The sequence below is a fragment of the Patella vulgata genome, chromosome 4 (assembly GCF_932274485.2).
Source record: "Patella vulgata chromosome 4, xgPatVulg1.2, whole genome shotgun sequence".
In the NCBI taxonomy this organism is placed as follows: Eukaryota; Metazoa; Mollusca; class Gastropoda; family Patellidae; genus Patella; species Patella vulgata.
The window spans coordinates 59,465,660-59,485,177 of record NC_065882.2 but is presented as its reverse complement, the minus strand read 5'-3'; the positions used below and the strand labels follow the sequence as shown (position 1 = coordinate 59,485,177).

The window sequence follows — 19,518 nt, the reverse complement described above, 5'->3', positions numbered from 1 at the left end:
CCTGAACCGTCGAATCAGTTACTTTGATCTAATCTAATATCACAATGGCTGGGAGTTCGTTGTCACATAATGATTACTTGTAATGAATTAAGAAGCCTTTATTGTTTTCCGATTGTCGATGTATCATCTTTAATTCATGGATGCGCGGTATAGACACGTAGTATTACCGATCACAAGCAGTGGCCAAGGGTCCAATTGGAACTATAATTATGCTTAAACTCGATCAATAAATGGTCCGTGTATAGGTTCATTGTGAACTTCTTTCTTCTAACAAGCTTACATCCTGTCTTTAAACACTAATTTAATTACCTATATCGAACAACATACTGCAGCATTAATTATAAGTATAAAAATCTGCGATTGGATACATCTGGTTAATAAATTTGATGAATAAGTAATCATATGAAGATAAATAATATGATTTACACCACCTGCACGTTTTTAGATATTTGGTAGTATGTGACAAAAACGATTCCCTCCCTAGGACAGGAATTTAAGGAAAAGAGATATTGATTTTGGGGAATAGTATATGGAAACAAGAAACGGGCGTATCATGGACGGGAACTAAGTGTGACGTCATCGCTGCCATCTTGGAATTGCGACGCCATATCAAAAATCGAAATCCACCAATCGATGCACAATTATTAATTGTCAAAGGTACAATTATGCCAAGTTTCTTGTCTTTTTCGAAGAGCGACGCCCCCAAGAACAACAAGATGGGTACCGCTTGGGGCCCAGATCCTGATCTCCAAAATAAATCAATATGTAACCGAGGGTACCAAAGCAGAATTCGATAGAGGAGCTCGTCATTTTCTGTTTTACATGCTTTTTACGAGATTCTTTATAGAAGCACCTGGATCCAATATCCTACTAGAAGTGCTAAGCACATGGAATCTAAATATTTTGAGGACTTTGGTAATCTATTAATGAAGAACACAATGAAGTGACGACTTTGGTAATCTTTTAATGAAGAACACAATGAAGTGACGACTTTGGTAATCTTTTAATGAAGAACACATTGAAGTGACTTTTGTTCACATATTTTATTTTTACTTACTTATTGTTCTCGTTTTTTACACCCAAGAAATTAGATTATTTTTTTAATCTTCAAGCGAAGCTGGAAAAAATGACGTTCACAACTTTTTAAAATAAATTATTCATATCAGCCATGAAATTGTTATTGATTGCCTCAGATAGTAGACAATAGACAACAACAATTAACAATTCATACAGCTGTACATATCAGTCAATACTGTTTTAAAATGCCAACAGATATTGTACAGCCTAACAAATTCATTGATTTTGTGTAGCCGTGTTGTTAAATTGAGAATTAAAATAGGATTGTGTAAAAATAAACAGAAGAACTACTGTCTTTTATCTGATCTGTTATAATAATAACATTGATGAAAGCTCAAAGCCGGGGTTAATTCGCGCGGTTTCTGCTTACCCGTCAAATATTTGCACACCGACAACTACACCATCGCCAAAGCCGCGTTAAATACACGCCCGCCACCGTCCTGTTTCTGTAGGACTTCGCAAATGATGCACATGAAATTAAGTTGAAATAGATAACAAAGTTGGAAGCACAAAGCGTTGTCGGCACGTTGCTGAAGACTGAGAATGTCAATAGCCAACACAAAGAAGCAAATACTCGGAACTAAACGAAAACACTGCCTGGATCTAAGAGCCATTTTACATCGAAATTATATGCTTTGTAAATATTGACCGAACAGAACAAACATTTCCTTCTTTAGCCATTAGCTAGCAGCTCATTATTCGTATTTTGTGTGATTTGTGTCCTATTCAACTCGAGTATTTGCTTTTATATTCACATAGATTTTGTAATGCTAACAATCTATGAAGAAAACGTGTCGACATGTGTGCTCATTCGCCAATATAAATAATACAAGCTTGAAATATTAAACCTACATCTATTTGGTGTTTAAGCTGTTTTCATATAGGATCAATAGGCTGTCTATTGGAGGATAGCTCTTTGTGTAAGCATTATGGAGTTTGCACAGCTCTTTGAAGTTTTGTTATTACAATTTACGTCAGTATGGTTAAGCCTTGTTAAATAAAGTCTACCATATTTGTTTCATAAATTTTTATTGTTAATGCATCTATTTCGTTTTCTATTTAAGAATCCGAAAAGTTTCCACCTAAAGATATTACTGACTGCGACTATTGAGTTAATATGACAAGTGGTACTGAATCAGGGAAAACATGCTTCAAAGCCAATGATGAGCTTTGCTCCATAGAACCGGTCGTAATAAATCAATGACATGCATATAGGCTTTAGGCTGGGCAAGTTTAATTACAACTGTCAGTCATGTGTCAAAGAGAAAGAAATGTATAATACTTGTTTGGGATGGACATGCAAATCGTTCGTGCAAATAGGCTGTGTTCAGATTGACTAGAGTTATATCAGACAATACTCAGCCGATAAAATAAATGAAGAATCACTTGTGATTTAGCAAACAGCTGAGTATATTTATCTTCAGCTAATTTCTTCATATCAATCTAGAATGATTTGTGTATTGTTATTCCTATCTTGGGATGTAATGGTTGCACCATCACCATAGTATCTGGACATGTATTCCCAAGAAAGAAAAAAGCTATGGGGGATGTTTGAAGAACTAGAACATTACAAGTAAAATCTTGGATGTAAAAGGTCCACCATCATCATAGCATCTGGAAATGGGTCCCTGTTAAAGAAACAAGCTTTTGGTATTTTTGAAGAACTAGAAAATTATAAGTAAATTCCGTTTTTGCCAATCTATTTTTTTTAACAAAGTAGAGCTGGATCATTAAGACATCTTCACACCAGAGCCAGATGAACCAGTTCCTATCCGAAAATCAATTTTCCAAAATCTCTCTTGATATAAATATACATGCGGATTCGGCTTCTGAATCGCCAGTCCAAACTATATCGCTAAATTTTTAGGATTGGCGGGTGTTGTTTACAGGGCAGGGAATGTGGTTTTTTTTCTTTCTAGAACATTTAACGTCAGGTTCAATCTATCTTCTCTTTTACACGTCTCGGTCTTGTTGTTTTTTATAATCCTTGTGTTTCTTCCAGGTTGATGAATACGCCTTTAAACCTACAGATGTAATGAACTTTTTCCCAGAAATCAAATTTAATCTAAATTTGCAATAAACAAGGCTTCATAGAATTTCTATTATTCGTTTTCGTTCTTGTAAATATGCATGCCGTAGCCCATGCACGTCATAATACGTCAAGGCGACTGATGGAAGTCTTTTAGAAAAAAAAACTTTCATGTTTTTCTCACTGTCATTTACAATCTTTAATGAAAATTGTTTGTAGTTTATCATCGCTAATGTCTTCTTTTCATTTCTCTGGAGGAAGTTATTTCTTCGCATTGGTTGTTGTGTGTTTCATGTAATCAGTATTCAAGTAATAAAACCATGCCGTTCTAGTCTCGGGAGATTGCCATTATAATAACAATTCCACAGAAAGCTAGCCGGACTGATGGTCCCCTGGGTAGTGACTGGTAAATCCGGCTATAACATCCCCCGAGTTGCTCTTCCAGAACAATCCTTCACACTTGACAATTATTCTCTTATGGTATCTCTGTTTTCCAGACCTTTTCTGACCACAAACCTGGATATTAAACACTATTCCATTTATTTATTACTCATAATAGACATGTGTTTCCGATGCGATCCATCTGCAAGGACAAACTTTTTTGCTTTGAATATTTTGGATGCTTAAGATGAAAGATTTTATTCATACGACTGTTTTAATTATGTACAATTACCCATAATTGTTTTATTTTTACTGTGGTCAACGATTCACCCCCGCCCCCTCCCCTATCAGGAAGTTTATTGTTGTCAATCCACAATTTTAAAACAAATTTATTCAGTTAACACACACAAAAACAACTTTAAGGATTTGTGATGTAGTGGAAAGAGTTAGCATACCCTAATCAGTGCACGAAACCTGCCTCTACGTATAGATAATGGAAAGTACTGTGTACCCGAATTTCAGAAGCCGGGGCTACATGATCGAAAACTTTTAATTAGGAAAGCTTTGGCCAAACTATCACCTCCAAACCATGAGTAGTCACGGATAAGGAATAGTTGATACCATTTTTCATTACATAGCAAGCTATTGATTTTATTTTATAGCATTAGAAAGTTTTTGTCTTTAGACCAAGTACATCTACATGTATATACGGTGCCAACTGTGAAAAGAACCTTTTATTTTATCTCCTTAAATTATCTTATTTATAAATAATAAAGTTGACCTAATTTATTTGACTGTTAATCACACCACGTGTTGTTTAATTAATATTTTATCTATGTACCTCATCTATTCACCTTGTGATCGGTAGATACCAGCCAATTAATTTATTATGTGTTTTAATGATCTAGCGGATGATAAGGCTAAGAAACAGAATTAATGTTTATTTGTAAGAAAAGTAATAAGAGTGGACACGACTGGGTAATGGTTTGATTTAGATTTCCAATTACCAAAGAACGCAGGAAGTCATATAAAAACCTAAATAACAAAACTAAACTAGAATTTTTGAGACTCCTTCTGGGGGGTTTTCCTGATCAAGTACTTGATTTGCATTAAAATATAAAAATGTTGAACGTAATAAGACAGTCTACAAAACACATGAGTAATTATTGACATTTGAAAGAGGTCTCTACCTCTCACGTAAATTTTTTATAGATTTGGCAGAGGCATTATCACGAAAGGACAAAAAGATGTCTAGGAAAAACGAAAGAATACGTCTGGCTGAAAGCACTTGTGATAGATACAGACGTGCTTCTAATTCAAGAGATACATCATGACTTCAAAAAACTAATTTCTAGACGGAACTGATCAGAATGACAGTGTGTTTGGAATGTATTATAGATGTACCAAGGGACGCCAGTCGGAAAGTAATTACGTTAGCAGGCATTCTCAGAGGACATTTACTGGCCAGAATTATCTTCAAGATGATTGTTTGAAAAATGGTTGAAGGGATTAGAAAGTATAATTAATAGTCTCGGGAGGATCACTATTGTCATTGATTGGTGATTTCTAAAAAGATGAGGTGCAAATGGATTGGATTGTCTTTGAGCGGAGGTGTTTGGTTGAGAATATTTAGTTGACTTAAGCAGATGCACTGTTAGAGACCTCATCTTCAACCACTGATCAAATTATATACTCCACTGTCGCCTCATCGCAGCAAATTAATGTAGCTCAATTAGATGTTTGAAGAACTAGCTTTGTCAATCGAAGCATTGATTATTTTTTTGAAGCACCAGTACTGTTAGTGGAGTTAAAACATACGTCTGAGGATACTTGAAAAGCAAACAAAAAACAATATTTCTTTTAAGAGTATATAGCCATAAGAAAATCTGTAGACACGTTTAAATCTCAAAGCGGTAATTAACGTATTCTTTGCAGGTTATTTATGGATTTTGATGTTCGGATAAATTATTACTCGATTTTATCCGTACCTTACATGAAAATTGATTTTTGATAAATTGTAATGTTGTTTTCTTGAGGGAATCAACTGTCATTGGTTCTGTGTTCATCTGCTATTATTTAATAAGTGTAAAATGACATTGTATGATGGTAATATAACATTGTATGGTATCATCTTGTCCAGTTCTTGTAAATCGATATGATTAGGAATCAAACGGGAAACTCTATAAGCTCTATCGACTTTCTTTAAGACAATCTCTGTTACATTCATTAGGATGTTACAGGGCATCACTCTGCGTCTCACACTGATTGTCTTCTTCTTTTTTTTTCTTTTTTAAATCATAAATAAATGAGTTGTAAATTATTAAATATTTTTCGGAACACTGGTTCTTACAAAGACACTTCGGCAATGTGTAAGAAAAGTCAAGGTCGCTATTATAGTCAATATTACAGTATAGAAATATCCGATATAAGCGAGTATTCAAACCACCGATAATGATACCGATTAGGAGGTTATCTATAGATGAATGGTAACACAGTCTGACTTTGGTTTAAGAAGTAGATATCGCAAATTGAATTGAGTCACTACGTCTGAATGAGTAAGGCGTTGATTCACTACTAGGAGGTCCGGAGTCTGATCCCCAGGATTTCCCCTTGTCAGTGGTGAAAGACGGAAGGCCTGGAAAGAAACAGTGTCTAGGCTTTCGAATGGGACGAAAGACCGAAATTCCGTGTACACCTTGGCGAGCACGTTTATTACGTCTAGAGTTATGGCCCTTGTTTCAATTTCTTGAACCCTGTGAACGCTCTAACGCCACAAGTTATCATCTGGTCTGTATGAAATTTATATGCATCATTTAGTTTAGAGAAAAAACGAAGTCTATTGAATTTCAGCAGTTTACAATAATTACTTTTAGAGTTATGGACCTTGTTTCACCATGTTCAACCTTGTTAAGACTCGATTGATGACTAGTATCAGCCGATATGTATGAAATTTATATGCATCATTTAAATTTGTGAAACGGAGGTCTATTGAATATCATCAATTTCCGTCAATTACTTATAGAGTTATGGCCCTTGTTTTACTTTGTGAATCTTGTGAACGTTCCAGTGACAAAAGTTATCATCCGATCTGTATGGAATTTATATGCATTATTTAAATTAGTAAAACGAAAAAGCCTGTCAAATTTCAACAATTTCTGAAAATTACTTCCAATGCCCCCAATTACCAACAAAAGAATAAATATGCGACAACCGTTTATGGACCGCTAGGACGATTTAGCTGCTGCAGACGTATGTTTCGTTGCCTGGCAACCTATCTTTAGAAGAATAATCGGATTATAGGTTTATTTTTGCCTCTCCTGTTCTATAAAATCTACAAAAATTGTAATCATTACATTAGTCGGACAAAAATATCTATCGGATGTCAGAAGATTACACACAAAGTTATGGTTCTTGGTAGCTAAACAAAACCCTGTGGATCCATTAGAGACGATCACAATTATCTACTAGACATTATTTATATATATAATTTATCATTGAAACTTATATTGATACAGTAGTGTCTCTATATTCCAGAAGTGATCATTTATTTAATATACGAATCGAATAATTTCACTTTTAATCTAACGGAGGAAATAATGACTTTTATCGACAAACGAGCGATTTAGTTGGTGGTGGGCTTATATTTGGTTAGTACCGTATCTTTTTATACGCCCACAGGACGATCGCGATGACTCCTTCTTTTTCTTTGCCAAGCTGTTCAGCTGCGTGTGAGATATGGTGCATATAGATGAGAATCGTTCAATCATTGGAAGACTGGTCCTTTTAAACCTTCCCGGATATTCTACGTAAATCACACAGATCGAGCGATGACACATAAAACTCCAATTCATTTCATTTCCATAAAAACAGACAAATCAAGCCAATATCCCAGACGATTTAACTTTCGCTCAAAAACAATTTATTAAGCCCCCTTTAAAAAAATACGATCCGATGTAGACAGTTTTCATGTCTGTATAAACCAAGATAAAAGCTGAAATAGATCTCTATTTGTCTACTTTCTATATTTTGATACATTTATTTTTAATATTTATCATCATATTATATTGACTGACTGGACCCGCCAGAGATAATCTAATACAATGAAATGTAATCTTTATTAATAAGACCATTGTTACCGAGAATGTGTGTTTTTATCGATTTTTCCTCTTCCTTATTATAGACTGAAATTGCCAAGAGGCTGAATGCGATATGTGCTCAAGTTATTCCATTTTTGTCCCAAGAGGTAGGTTTCATGTTTGTGTGTAATCTATTATCATTATGTCTTGATAGTATGGCTGGTCATCAAGGTGTTTTAGTAGAATATCATCCATTAGTAGGTGTTTGATATTATTGTGTATTAATAAAGTATATATAGATCACGTCTTTTTATATGTATATTATACAAATCATATCCAGAATAACCTTAATTATATTAAATGAGTATATGTACGAAAGGCGAGATAAAAGTGTGGTTCACATAATATATAGAGTAAATATGTGGTATCAAAGAGCATAATATATAGGTATCATACAGGATATAGATCATAGAGCATAATATGATATTATATCATACAGAGTAGATGGTGTCTGCTGGTCTGACACGGAAGTTGTGCCTAGTCGTTAGGATGGAACAAAAAGCCACAAGGTCAACATAAGGAGTGCGCGTCAAAGAACCCTTGACAATTGGAAATCGACAAAGAGTAGTAGGAAATATCGCTGCCTGGACAAAATTCTTCCATCTCGCATTGCACGCGTAACCACAGCAATAGAAATTACCATATGTTGACGAGATAAGAACCACAATTCCATTCGATTCATTCATGGTTAGCGTGACGTAGCGAAGAACTAATACCCAGGTTATCTGTTTGTATAAAACTTGGAAAACTTTTATTTAAATTGTGTACATTTTCTGTCTAAGGTATTACGTTAAAAATAATGAAGTTATTCGTTTCTATTACCAGCATCAACAGCAGGTGGCAGCAGCAGTAGAGCGAGCCAAACAGGTCACCATGCAGGAATTAAACGCCATTATAGGGGTAAATTTTCCTCGAAATTATTTTTTATGGACACTCACCTCTTTAAAAACACGAGTACTAGGGTTTTTTTAACATGATCACCTGACTTAATAACAACTTAAGAAGGGCATTAAAATAACCTTTGACAAATAAGACATCAGAATTGTCGTCACCCCCTTTAATTTTAGCACAGGGCCGCAATTTGCTAATAGTTCCGCCTTCAACATATTTGTGGGGAATTACGTCGTTGTAACCCCAACCCTAACCCTTGCATCCCTCACAAATAGTTTGATTCTGAAACTATTGACAAATACCCACAGGGCCAGCAATGGCTATGTGTTCGTATATCCAGTGTTACATAATGTCCTGAATATCAGACTAGAAACATATTCGTACATGTTAAATTGTTAATTGTATCTATCACGCTCTTGGGGTTAGTCTAATAAATGACGTTAGCGTGTTTACCATGCAAAATATTAATATGATACATTTTAGGACTCCATAACGATTCCTGTCCCATGACATATTAAAAGTTACCTTGGAGTACAAATGATATCTTTCTGGGGTTGCCAATACTATTACTATAGTATTCAAAATCCAATAATGGCGTTTATTTGTAACAAGTCGGAGGTATGTCTGTACGTGAAGATTACCTAATTATACCCAAACTGGGTTTCTGGTTTAAATTGACATGGTTAAGCTGACAACAAACAACTGTGTTTTCTTTTACAGCAACAAATGCAGGCTCAACATCTACCACACGCTCATGCTCCACCCATTCCGATGACCCCACACCCAGCCGGTCTCCAGGCACCAATACCTCCAGTTTCAGCATCAGGACTTCTAGCTCTCTCACAGAGTTCATTCTCAGCATTGGCACATAGTCATGGCTTGCTCAAGGAAGACAAACGTAAGTATATTTGAAATTCGTTAAACGTCACCTTATATTACTTTTAATTTGAATTACGTAGCTTTTAGTTACAAACTGAGCTCTTTTGTTATAGGACATCAAGGATGCTGATCAATACTATCCCGGTTTGTTTCTTTTAGCCTTCGAATTTATGATTACACACCTAATTTAGTTAAATCCATACAAGCGAATCAATTGCTCCGAGGCAAAATATAGATTTAAAAAAAAAACATATCGATTGTTACAAATTAAATTATATGAAAGCTATTAGTATTTGGTTAATAATTTTTCATTATTTGTTTAGAATGTACGTATTTATACCACGAATTATATCGATTTCAAATGTTCTTTCTCGTTACAGATGATAAGCATGTAAGTAAACACTTAGTTCTTTAAAGCTACATTATCAACTTAGAAACATGTCTGCTCGATCCCTCATCCCATTATTGTATTCAGGACTATCTTTATACATGTACACAAATCTACTCAACATGCTTCCTGCCTATTTAAATCAAATTTCCTTCAATGTTACAAACTCAGTAAATACATACATGGATAGACGATAAACGAGTTATTGTAAGAAATATGACATCAACTACAGTACAGTATAGTTACATTTTTTATACACCAGTATGGAAATGTGGACGTATATTGCCGTCGCCCCCGTCCGTCCGTCGTCCACAAGTTTTGTGAATGCTCTAACGCCAAAAGTTATCATCCGTTTGTTTTAAAATTGATATATGATGTTTAGATTAGTGAGATGAAGAATCCTATTTAATTTTAGTACTTTCCGTTTATTACTTCTAGAGTTGTGTCCCTTGTTTCACTTTGTTGGTTCTTGTGAACGCCCTAACATCAAAAGTTATCTGCCAATCTGTATGAAATGTATATGCGCCATTTAAATTGGTAAAAAGAAGAATCCTACTGAATTTCAGCAATTTCCGTTAATTACATCTAGAGTTATGGCCCCTGTTTCACTTTGTTGAACCTTGTGAACGGTCTAACGGCAAAAATTATCATCCGATCTTTGTGAAATTTATAAGCATTATTTAAATTAGTGAAGCAATGTCCATTCATTACTTCTAGAGTTATGGCACTTGTTTCACTTTGTTTAGTCCCGAAATGATCCAGTTTGTGTCGAGTGGACTTTAAACCCCATTTCTCTCTCTTTCTCTCTCTGTTTCACTTTGTTGCACCTTGTGAACGCACAAACACCAAAAGTTATCTGTCGATCTGTATGAAATTTATATGCGTCTTTTATATTAGTACATAGAAGAATCCTATTGAATTTCAGCAAATTCCGTTTATTACGTCTAGAGTTATGGCCCTTGTTTTACTTTGGTGAACCTTGTGAACCTTCTAACGCCAAAAGTTATCATCCGATCTTTGTGAAAATTTATATGCAATTTTTGAATTAGTGAAAGAAAGAAGTCTACTGAATTTCAGCAATATTTTAGGGGGTTGAATGGCCGAATGGTTAGCGAGAGAGAGATAGAAATGGGGTTTAACGTCCACTCAACACAAACTAGGTCATTTCGAGACTAACACATGCTTCATTTTTTTTTATTTCAATCATACGCTTGCGCGTAGGGGTCTTTAGCAGTGGGAGGAAACCGGAGGACCCGGCGAAAACCCACGAGGCCATCCCCCCGCCCCCGAATGGTTAGCACACGCGCGCTGTATCATACGGTCAACTGGCGGGGTTTCGATTCCCCGGTTGTACGTGACAAGGAGTAGGGTCGCCTGTCCAACCTCGTGATTTTTGTTTGGGTTCTCCGGTTTCCTCCCACTGCTAAAAATCCCTACGCGGAAGCGAATTATTGAAATAAAATTAAACCATACGTTAGTCCCGAAATGACCTGGTTTGTGTCGAGTGGACGTTAAACTCTCTCTCTCTCAACTTATTCCAAAAACATAAATGACAACCAAAGCGATCAATGTATTTCTATTGTATTTCTTTATATAACTATCATATAAAACAATCATGCATCTCTGGCTTCAAAAAACGAATAAATCATTTGAAGATAGAATCAGTAGAAAGAAGACTTCACCCTTTTTGCTAGAATTGACGCCAAATCCACCCTTTTAGCAACTATATCTGATACCAAAAATAATTTGTTTTTTAAAACATTAAAGCAGTGCACAGAATGATGTTTATTTGGTCTGGTTGTAATCTGACTGTTTTTGACTGCGATTGGCGACTTGGTTCATATTTTGAACACCGACGGAGGGGTCGTTTGGAAATGGTCGATGAGACCCCATTCTTGATGAAAATGATCAATTTAATTATCATAAAAGTAAGGAACGTAATAAGGACAAATCACATGTTGATATCAAATTCGCAACTTTAAATTCTTAAATCAATAATAATAATATGATTTTAACGACTGACGTCACTAAATGCAGCTATTGTTGTTGAAATACTAACGTAAATAAGAATAGGTATTACATGACACTAAGAATTACTTAATGTAAGTAACTTAACCTATATCTATAACCTTTGTGAGATAATAAGACGCACATTCAATTGTTAAAATAGTAAATGTGAAAATCAATAATTTCGCCTCTTCAACAAATCTGATGTATCTAATTTGATTACGGAGAATGTGTACTCAGCCATACTGACATTAATATATAACTCGATAGAAAATAACCACTTCTTTTAAGTATACCCAAAATGGCTTTCATCTTTGTGAAATTTGTTTTCCCTAAAAAGATTTGTAGGATATAACAAGGCGTTTAAAATGCTTAGTATTGTGACCCCGCAGTGTCAATATTTTGCCTACTTGGTGAGTATTGTACTAGGCAGGCGATGAAGTTTACCGCAGTTATTTGTTCATCCATCGTCTTGCACCAAAGGCAAAAATTAGTTTGCCTTCCAGTATGGAGTATTTTGTTCATGGAGTAAATAGAAGTCGGCTACAGAGATTTTTCTTGGGGTTGCCGGAGTTAGCAATCTAGTACAATGTCAAAGTGTGAAGTGTAAATATTGGGCAACGTAGAGTGTTGTTAGAAGATATTAACTGTTTACCCTTCTTCCTCTACGACAATATTTAATGTCTGTGGAGCGCAATTCATGTTCTCTACGTTTTTCTATTCTCTCCTGTAGTTGCATGAATGAGAGGCTCGTTAAACAAATATGGCCGCTTCTTCTGTCCACATGCAGTGTTTGGTCTTCCTGGTGACAAAGGATTACTTCTAGCTTGCTGAGAAATGAGTTTATTTTGCCCAATGAGCTTTTCTTATGTACAATCGGGGTCTATAATTCTCAAGTTTCAGATAAAAATAAGATGAAAGGAAAATCAAATATTTTGTATGTTCTTAACAAGAAGTTTATTTCTGCCTTAGTTAATATTCTTTATCAAATAAAACATAAACACCGTACCTTAGTACCCCAAACAAAGATTTACATGATATGTGTTTGTTATTTTTAGACTTTATGTGAAAAGTATAACATTATTTCATGATATATCAAGCGACAATTAAAGTAAATAGTGAATCTCTAAAACGAATTATTATGGTCGATTAAATGTATTTGCTTCGTTGATCAGTTGTTTTTAGGTCTTTCAACTTTTTATAGTGCACGTGTCTCGTTGAACTCCCGTCTTGAAATGGATTAGGTCCTCTTAATGTTATAAATAGAACGAAAGAGGAAATTATAAACCCCTGTTTCTATAATGCCAATACAAAGGTCCAAATCAAATAATCGGCTGTGCAAATAGTTTGAGATAAGCCAAATAACAGGGCAACTGACTGAATAGGAAAAGTTCAAGCATCATGTGTTTATCTTAAGTCTTTTCTCTATTTACTGAGAGTTGTCGATGTTAGTTTAGTCGAGGGAGTTCGGTCCAAACATACATTAAGTAGATATACACCATCTATCTTCCATTGCACACCTCAAGTTACTAGGCAAGTGTTTACTTTATAATGATTACCCAGAGCGAGGATTTTTTCTCGACTAGCAACCTTTTAATCTCTATTATTACAAGCTTATTCTAGATGAGTCAAAGATCAGAATTAGAAAGAAATGTAAACACGGCTCATATTATTAATCTACAGTCAAGTTGAAGGCTAGTAGTACATTAATCTAAATATTAGCAAAGAGACAGGCCAGATAAGGCATTATCCTGCATTTGTATTAAATGCATTGACTGGGATATATTTCAGTATAAGAGATAGATATACTATATTTGAATTGAATGCTCACTCAATAAAACGCATTAGTGATAGAGCTGAAGAATAGCGGATTATTAAGTGCAGTGTCATTAACAGGGAAACAAATAAAGAACTTTGAATAAATATTACATGTTTTTTTGCTGGTGTATCCATTAGAGAGGCGTATTTGTGTATTTTTTTATTGAGATGGAATTCAATAAGATTATGTCAATAAATATCAATCACCAATGTATTGCCATTGGATATAAAACAAAATCAAAAAACTAAACCCAATATACTTGAGCATTTATATATCGGTGTTAATTTTCTAAACTTGGAATGAAATTAATCTTTTAATTCAAGACAGTCTTTTTATACGCCCACATTGAAATGCGGTCGTATATTGTCGTCACCCCTGTCCCTCTGGGGTCTAAAGTTAATATCCGATTGCCTTGAACTTTCCACATAGTTTTTAAGGTCATGAGACGAAAATCCTATCGATTTCCGGTAGTTACAGCCATAGTTATGGCCCTTGATCACTTTGAAAAAACTTGCTGACGCTCTAGCGGCTAAAGTTAATATCCGATTAACATTAAATTTATACACAGCGTTTAAGGTTATAAGACGACGAGGCCTATTTTCGAAAATTACTTCAAGAGTTATGGCCCTTGGTATTAAATGTTTGTATACTAAATGTTATAGGGCAGAATAAAAGTCAGATAAATTCTAATGATATCTGATAATTACTTAAACTTAATGGGTTGTCACTCGTAATCAGATTTTAGCGTGTTGTAAATGTTTTCATCACGCACAAAAGAAAAGGATGTACGACAACCCGTGTTGACTGCCTGGACGACTTAGCTGTTGTGGGTGTATGTTTCGTTTAATAGGTATTTTGAAAAAAAGATCTTGTTAACACCTTCATGGGACCTAGAAACATTTTCGAGGTGTTAAGAATAGTAATAATGTAAATACACTCGATTCTCATTAAGATAATGTTAAAGGTAAATTCTTTACCGGGTAGTTATTTCAAATAAAAGTATGGCAATCTTACTAGAAAAATACTGGATTCCGTGAAAAACACCCATGGAGCGCCCACAAGACAAAAATGAGAGGGTGTCACCAATTGACAGCGCGACAATTAAGGACTCTCTGCTCGAGTGACGTCAAAGATTGCACGCGTATATTGTCTGATTTCTTTGCGTTAGGGAGCGCTTGGTGTATATGTTGATAAACTTGATGGTGAGCGGACGTGGAAAAAGTAAGAGACTTAAACATACAACAGTTTCTGAGATAAAAACCGTGACAAAAATGTGGGCAGGCGATAATCCGTGAATTTACTTGGGCTTCGATATTTGTGGTTAAAGACAACATCATCTTGTATATGCAATGAATTCTCCTTTGCTTGGCACCCGTTGCTAGTTACCGCGACAGCCAAGTCACTTGACACAAACATGACTTAATTTAATAGATTTTTACAGCTTGGGGTATATCCTTGAGAATACAATGTTTTAAGAGGGATTTGAAGCAATTTTTTGATAGATTAATTAGTTTGAATATGTTTTTAGACCAAATATATCATCAAATGACCCAGTTTGTACATGAGAAGGTATCTTTAGGGAGTACCGGTGCTGGTTACCTATAACCATTAAATCACTCGAAAAGATGATAATGCTGAATCTATCATGGGTGTGTTCAATCTTCCATATTTTTTCCCAGACTATAAGAATTATACATAATCAAGCACATATTAAAATCGACAAATTTTGTCCTATCACTGGGCGTTTGTAGTGAAAGTCGAGTAACCTTGGTGTACTGTATAGACTGTAATGAATAAAATGTCTTTGTAATTCAGAATGATACTGTATATAATAACGTTCAGGGTGTCCTTTGAGGAATCAATGTGTCAGATTGACAATTTGACGAGGTTGACATGAACTTGTGACCATCGTTCTGTGTTGCTATTTGCGAGTAGCATAAAAGAGTCTTAAAATTTGTCATCATCACGTGAACTGATGAATCTGAAGGGTGGGGTTTTTTTTAAAAGAACAAAAAATCATTTTGATGTTTGTGTTCTAAATTCACTTCCTGCATTAGTAATACCAAGAACAATCGAAAATTTTGGGAAATACATTGAAATTTATATGATTTGAAAACCTATTTCTAAGAAATATATCAAGCAGGATATCGCACCCAAGGGTACCGTTCCATTGTTTCTATTCGTGATAGGAAGTGGGCTCTTCATTTACTAATTATTGTTTGAAAATTATCACGAAGACAATATTGAGTAACGGGTCTTATCTAGCGGAAGAGTGGTATTAGGCCTATTTGAATTCGCAATAATAAATTTTGGTATTCATCTACAAATCTACTTCGTACATCCGCTGTGACTCGTTTCCTGCCCAATATGTAATTATCTTTATTATATCTATTCTCTGAGTCATGTATTATGTCTCCAATGAATTGGCTGTTTGTCTAGTTTTGCGACTGTCTTTCTTGCTGTTGCATTGAAAAGAGGTTCCGGGTTTCGAATCCTGCTGGAGATGAACGTCGATATTCCGGGGATGTGACATATTAGCAGAACATTATTAGCTTCTCTTAAGTGTTTAAACTTGACAAATACAGTAAATATCTGTGAATAAATTCCCACAACATCATAAACCAACGCCGCTCCTTGAATTCGCTTGTAGGTTGCCATCACCCCTGATCCTATGTCTTATGGACTCTCTCTTTAGAATTCATGTACATTGATCATAAGGAATATTTCAGTTAAATTATCTTAGAGGTTGACATTACCCCTGTCCACATTTCTTTACGAACAGTCTCTTTCAAAATCCTTGTACAGGGTTTATATAAGAGATTTTTTTCTGAAAACCCCGAGTTGTGGGTGTGACACATGATCACCGTTAAGGGAACCTCAGGTGACGTTGCTGTCGATGGTGGTCCCACCCGTCGTTGACTGGCAACGAGCTATATTTAGAATTTAAAGCAGAATTTGTCAATTTAGTAGAATGATACATGCATAGTAATTTCATGTCAAGGGTTGTATTATAAATCGCGTTGTGCTATGATGAATGACATATATAAATTGCTATATCCCGTTTTAATAACCATCATAACAAAATTATTATCAATCTTAACACAATTACAACATACTGACGCTGCGTTTTATCGTTTGGCAGCTGCTTTTTTTTTAATTCCATTATTATGTTTGCTCCTTTTAAGACAGATTAATTTGCACTGAGTAACACGTCAAGTAGAAAACTTATTGACTCTAAAAGATAAAGAAGAGAATTTGTCCAACTATCCTGTCTTGTATTCTTAGCCCCATATCGAGTATACTTATAAATCGTGCACAAGCTGTATTGAAGATCTTAAGTAAATATCAACTTTGAATTATGTGTTAGATTAAGCTTCTGTAAATAAACCCCGAGTGTTTACCAAGTTCAAAATTCATAGGTTGTTAGTTAAGGTTCTCGGGTTATACACTGTATTTAATTTTGTTGTCAGACGCTTGCAATATTTTCAACTCGTTTTATCCTTCTTAACACCAGATGTAATTTGAAATTTCCAACCAAAAAAAATAAAATGTTAAGATTAGTAAGATTGTATTATGGCGAGGACCTTGATCCGTATGTGAAGAGAAGATAACATAAGAGGCGCTTAAAATAGAGCGTAATTTATTATTTTTTGTTACGTGTTGGTCAATCTTATACCTTTTCATTAGATATTTTCTAATACCCATGCAAATCAACAAGTGCCTTCTAAATATCGTAGGACACCCGTTGTTGTGCTCTCTTTGAAACATCTCATATCTTTAAAGTATTTACTGTTTTGGTTTGGGTTGGGGTTTTTTTTCAAAAATAATCCGAAGAACACCACGATATCGATTATTGGTTACGATACAATGTAAATACTTCTAATTATGTTTTAACGTTCAACAGTTATCGATCAATGCAATATTTCTCAGCTATTGTTAAAGTCCCAATAACGACAATAAAATGCATGTAGTTATTGAACTGCGCAATGCTTTCTTTTGGGAGTCAAAAAGGTATAGGAGATATGTCAGAAATAAATATCTATCCGCTCGATTCAAATAAAGTAGAGATTTTAATAGGGTAGGTTGGGCGTGGTAGTTCTGTTGTTACCTGTGTTAATTTGCTTCAATAACATTGCTCAACCATATCCAGGTTGTGATAGAGGAACTTTAAAATAGGGCATTCATATTGTTCCCTAAAACCATAAGATTTCAATATTAGTTAAAAAAAACATTCATAACAAAATATGATAAACCCTCTATGATTAACTTCCGGCGTGGTTCCCCCTTGTCAGTGATGCAGGACGGAGGGCCTGACAAGGACAGCTGTCTAGTCCTTCGGATGAGACGAAAAACCGAGGTCCTGTGTATACATTGGAATGCACGTAAAAGATCTCCTGGCAGTTGGAATTCGATATAAGAGTAGGCAATAGTGCCGCTGCCCGGATAAAATTTCCCTCATAGCACACTGTATGGCGTATGCCCGTCTTCATTAGCCCAGCATAGGAGCAGAACAGTAGGGCGTTAAACCCCTTTTCATTTCATTTCTATGATTAACTTAATTGAAAAAATCAGATAAAACATTGGTAGCTTTCTTTCTATATTATGGCAAAATAATCAATATAAATGTGTCTGCTGTTATTTGTTGGATTTTCTTTTTATTTTATATTCATATTACAGCGATCTTCCGTATCTCCTGGGGACAGGGACAAATTTCGTCATCGAAGTCGATCTCCTGAAGCCTCAAATTCTACAAATTCTAAAAAACGACGAACAGATGAGAAAGGAGCTGTAAGCCTTTTATTTGTATTTGATGTAGCAGTATTGCCAACAGTTTCTACAATTATATCATTATAGTAATTAGCTAATTAGCGAGTAATTATCACAGTAGATTTATGGTCGGAGTTTGTACATGTAATAAGCTAATTATGATGCTAGATGATGTCATTATGGTAATATTATTGGAACAATCAATAGGTGCTAATTATAGATAAATGTGTAAAGATGATTTAACTTATACTTGTGTTTTTTAGGATAGTGACGGTGAAAAGAGTGATCAGGATCTCGTTGTTGATGTAAGTAGTACTGAAACATTGTTAGGAATTGATATACGCCTGATAGATACTAAATGTCTATTAATAGTGTCAGAAGACGTGCTGGGCCTTTGCACGAATTGTGCAATATGTGTAAAGCGTATAGGTATTTAGGACAAAATAAGTTAGGACAATGACTCCCTCAAACTCTTCTGAAATATTATGAAATTAGCAATGTGTTTTAGTATCTACTGTAGAACTGATCCCGAAAAGTACCACCCTCAAGTCTTATATTCGACTTGTCCCGTAAACGCTATGGGATTTTGTGTCCTCCTGTGAGAATCTGTAACCCCTTGTATTGCATTGTGCTAGGCCGAATCAATAATCCCCATTTATAATAATTTGTATATTCTGTGTTCCAGGATGCTGTCTCTCCTATCAATGGTGATCTGTCACCAAGAGAAAAGTCAAAAGAAACAAATCATAAAAAAGAAGAACGGAATACAGGAAGTCCTAGAAGTGATGCTTCCTCGCATGCCAGTTCCTCATCATCAAAACATAAAGAGGTCAAGATAGAAACTTTTTTTTATTTAAATAATTTTGGTTAATTTACATACTCCACGGTGGATTTTCATCGATAACGGTCCAAAACTACCTATTTCGCTGCTCCCATTGAGTTACCAAAGGTCTTTAATTCAAAAATCAGGTTTCTTCTTTAGGTTGTCACTGAACTTCCTTGTTTTCACTTGTCTTGCCGGTTCTACACAATACTTGAATTTGGTGGAAGAAATGCGAAGACAACGCAAACTTTAAAAATAGGGACTTTCGTGTGCTGCGTAAATGAAGGTTTACAAGATTTTATCTTAAAACAGAAACAATAA

General features: G+C 35.1%; 1 protein-coding gene across 1 annotated transcript in view; it reads left to right on the top strand.

Moving 5' to 3' along the window:
* Positions 1–19,518, top strand: part of LOC126818866 (transducin-like enhancer protein 4) — a 44,997-nt gene that overhangs the window by 16,253 nt on the left and 9,226 nt on the right. The window contains exons 5-11 of the mRNA XM_050546489.2: positions 7,668–7,730; positions 8,449–8,523; positions 9,235–9,412; positions 9,774–9,784; positions 18,285–18,395; positions 18,638–18,679; positions 19,060–19,203. Coding sequence (XP_050402446.1) covers positions 7,668–7,730; positions 8,449–8,523; positions 9,235–9,412; positions 9,774–9,784; positions 18,285–18,395; positions 18,638–18,679; positions 19,060–19,203 — 624 coding nt within the window. The remainder of the gene's footprint in view (positions 1–7,667; positions 7,731–8,448; positions 8,524–9,234; positions 9,413–9,773; positions 9,785–18,284; positions 18,396–18,637; positions 18,680–19,059; positions 19,204–19,518) is intronic.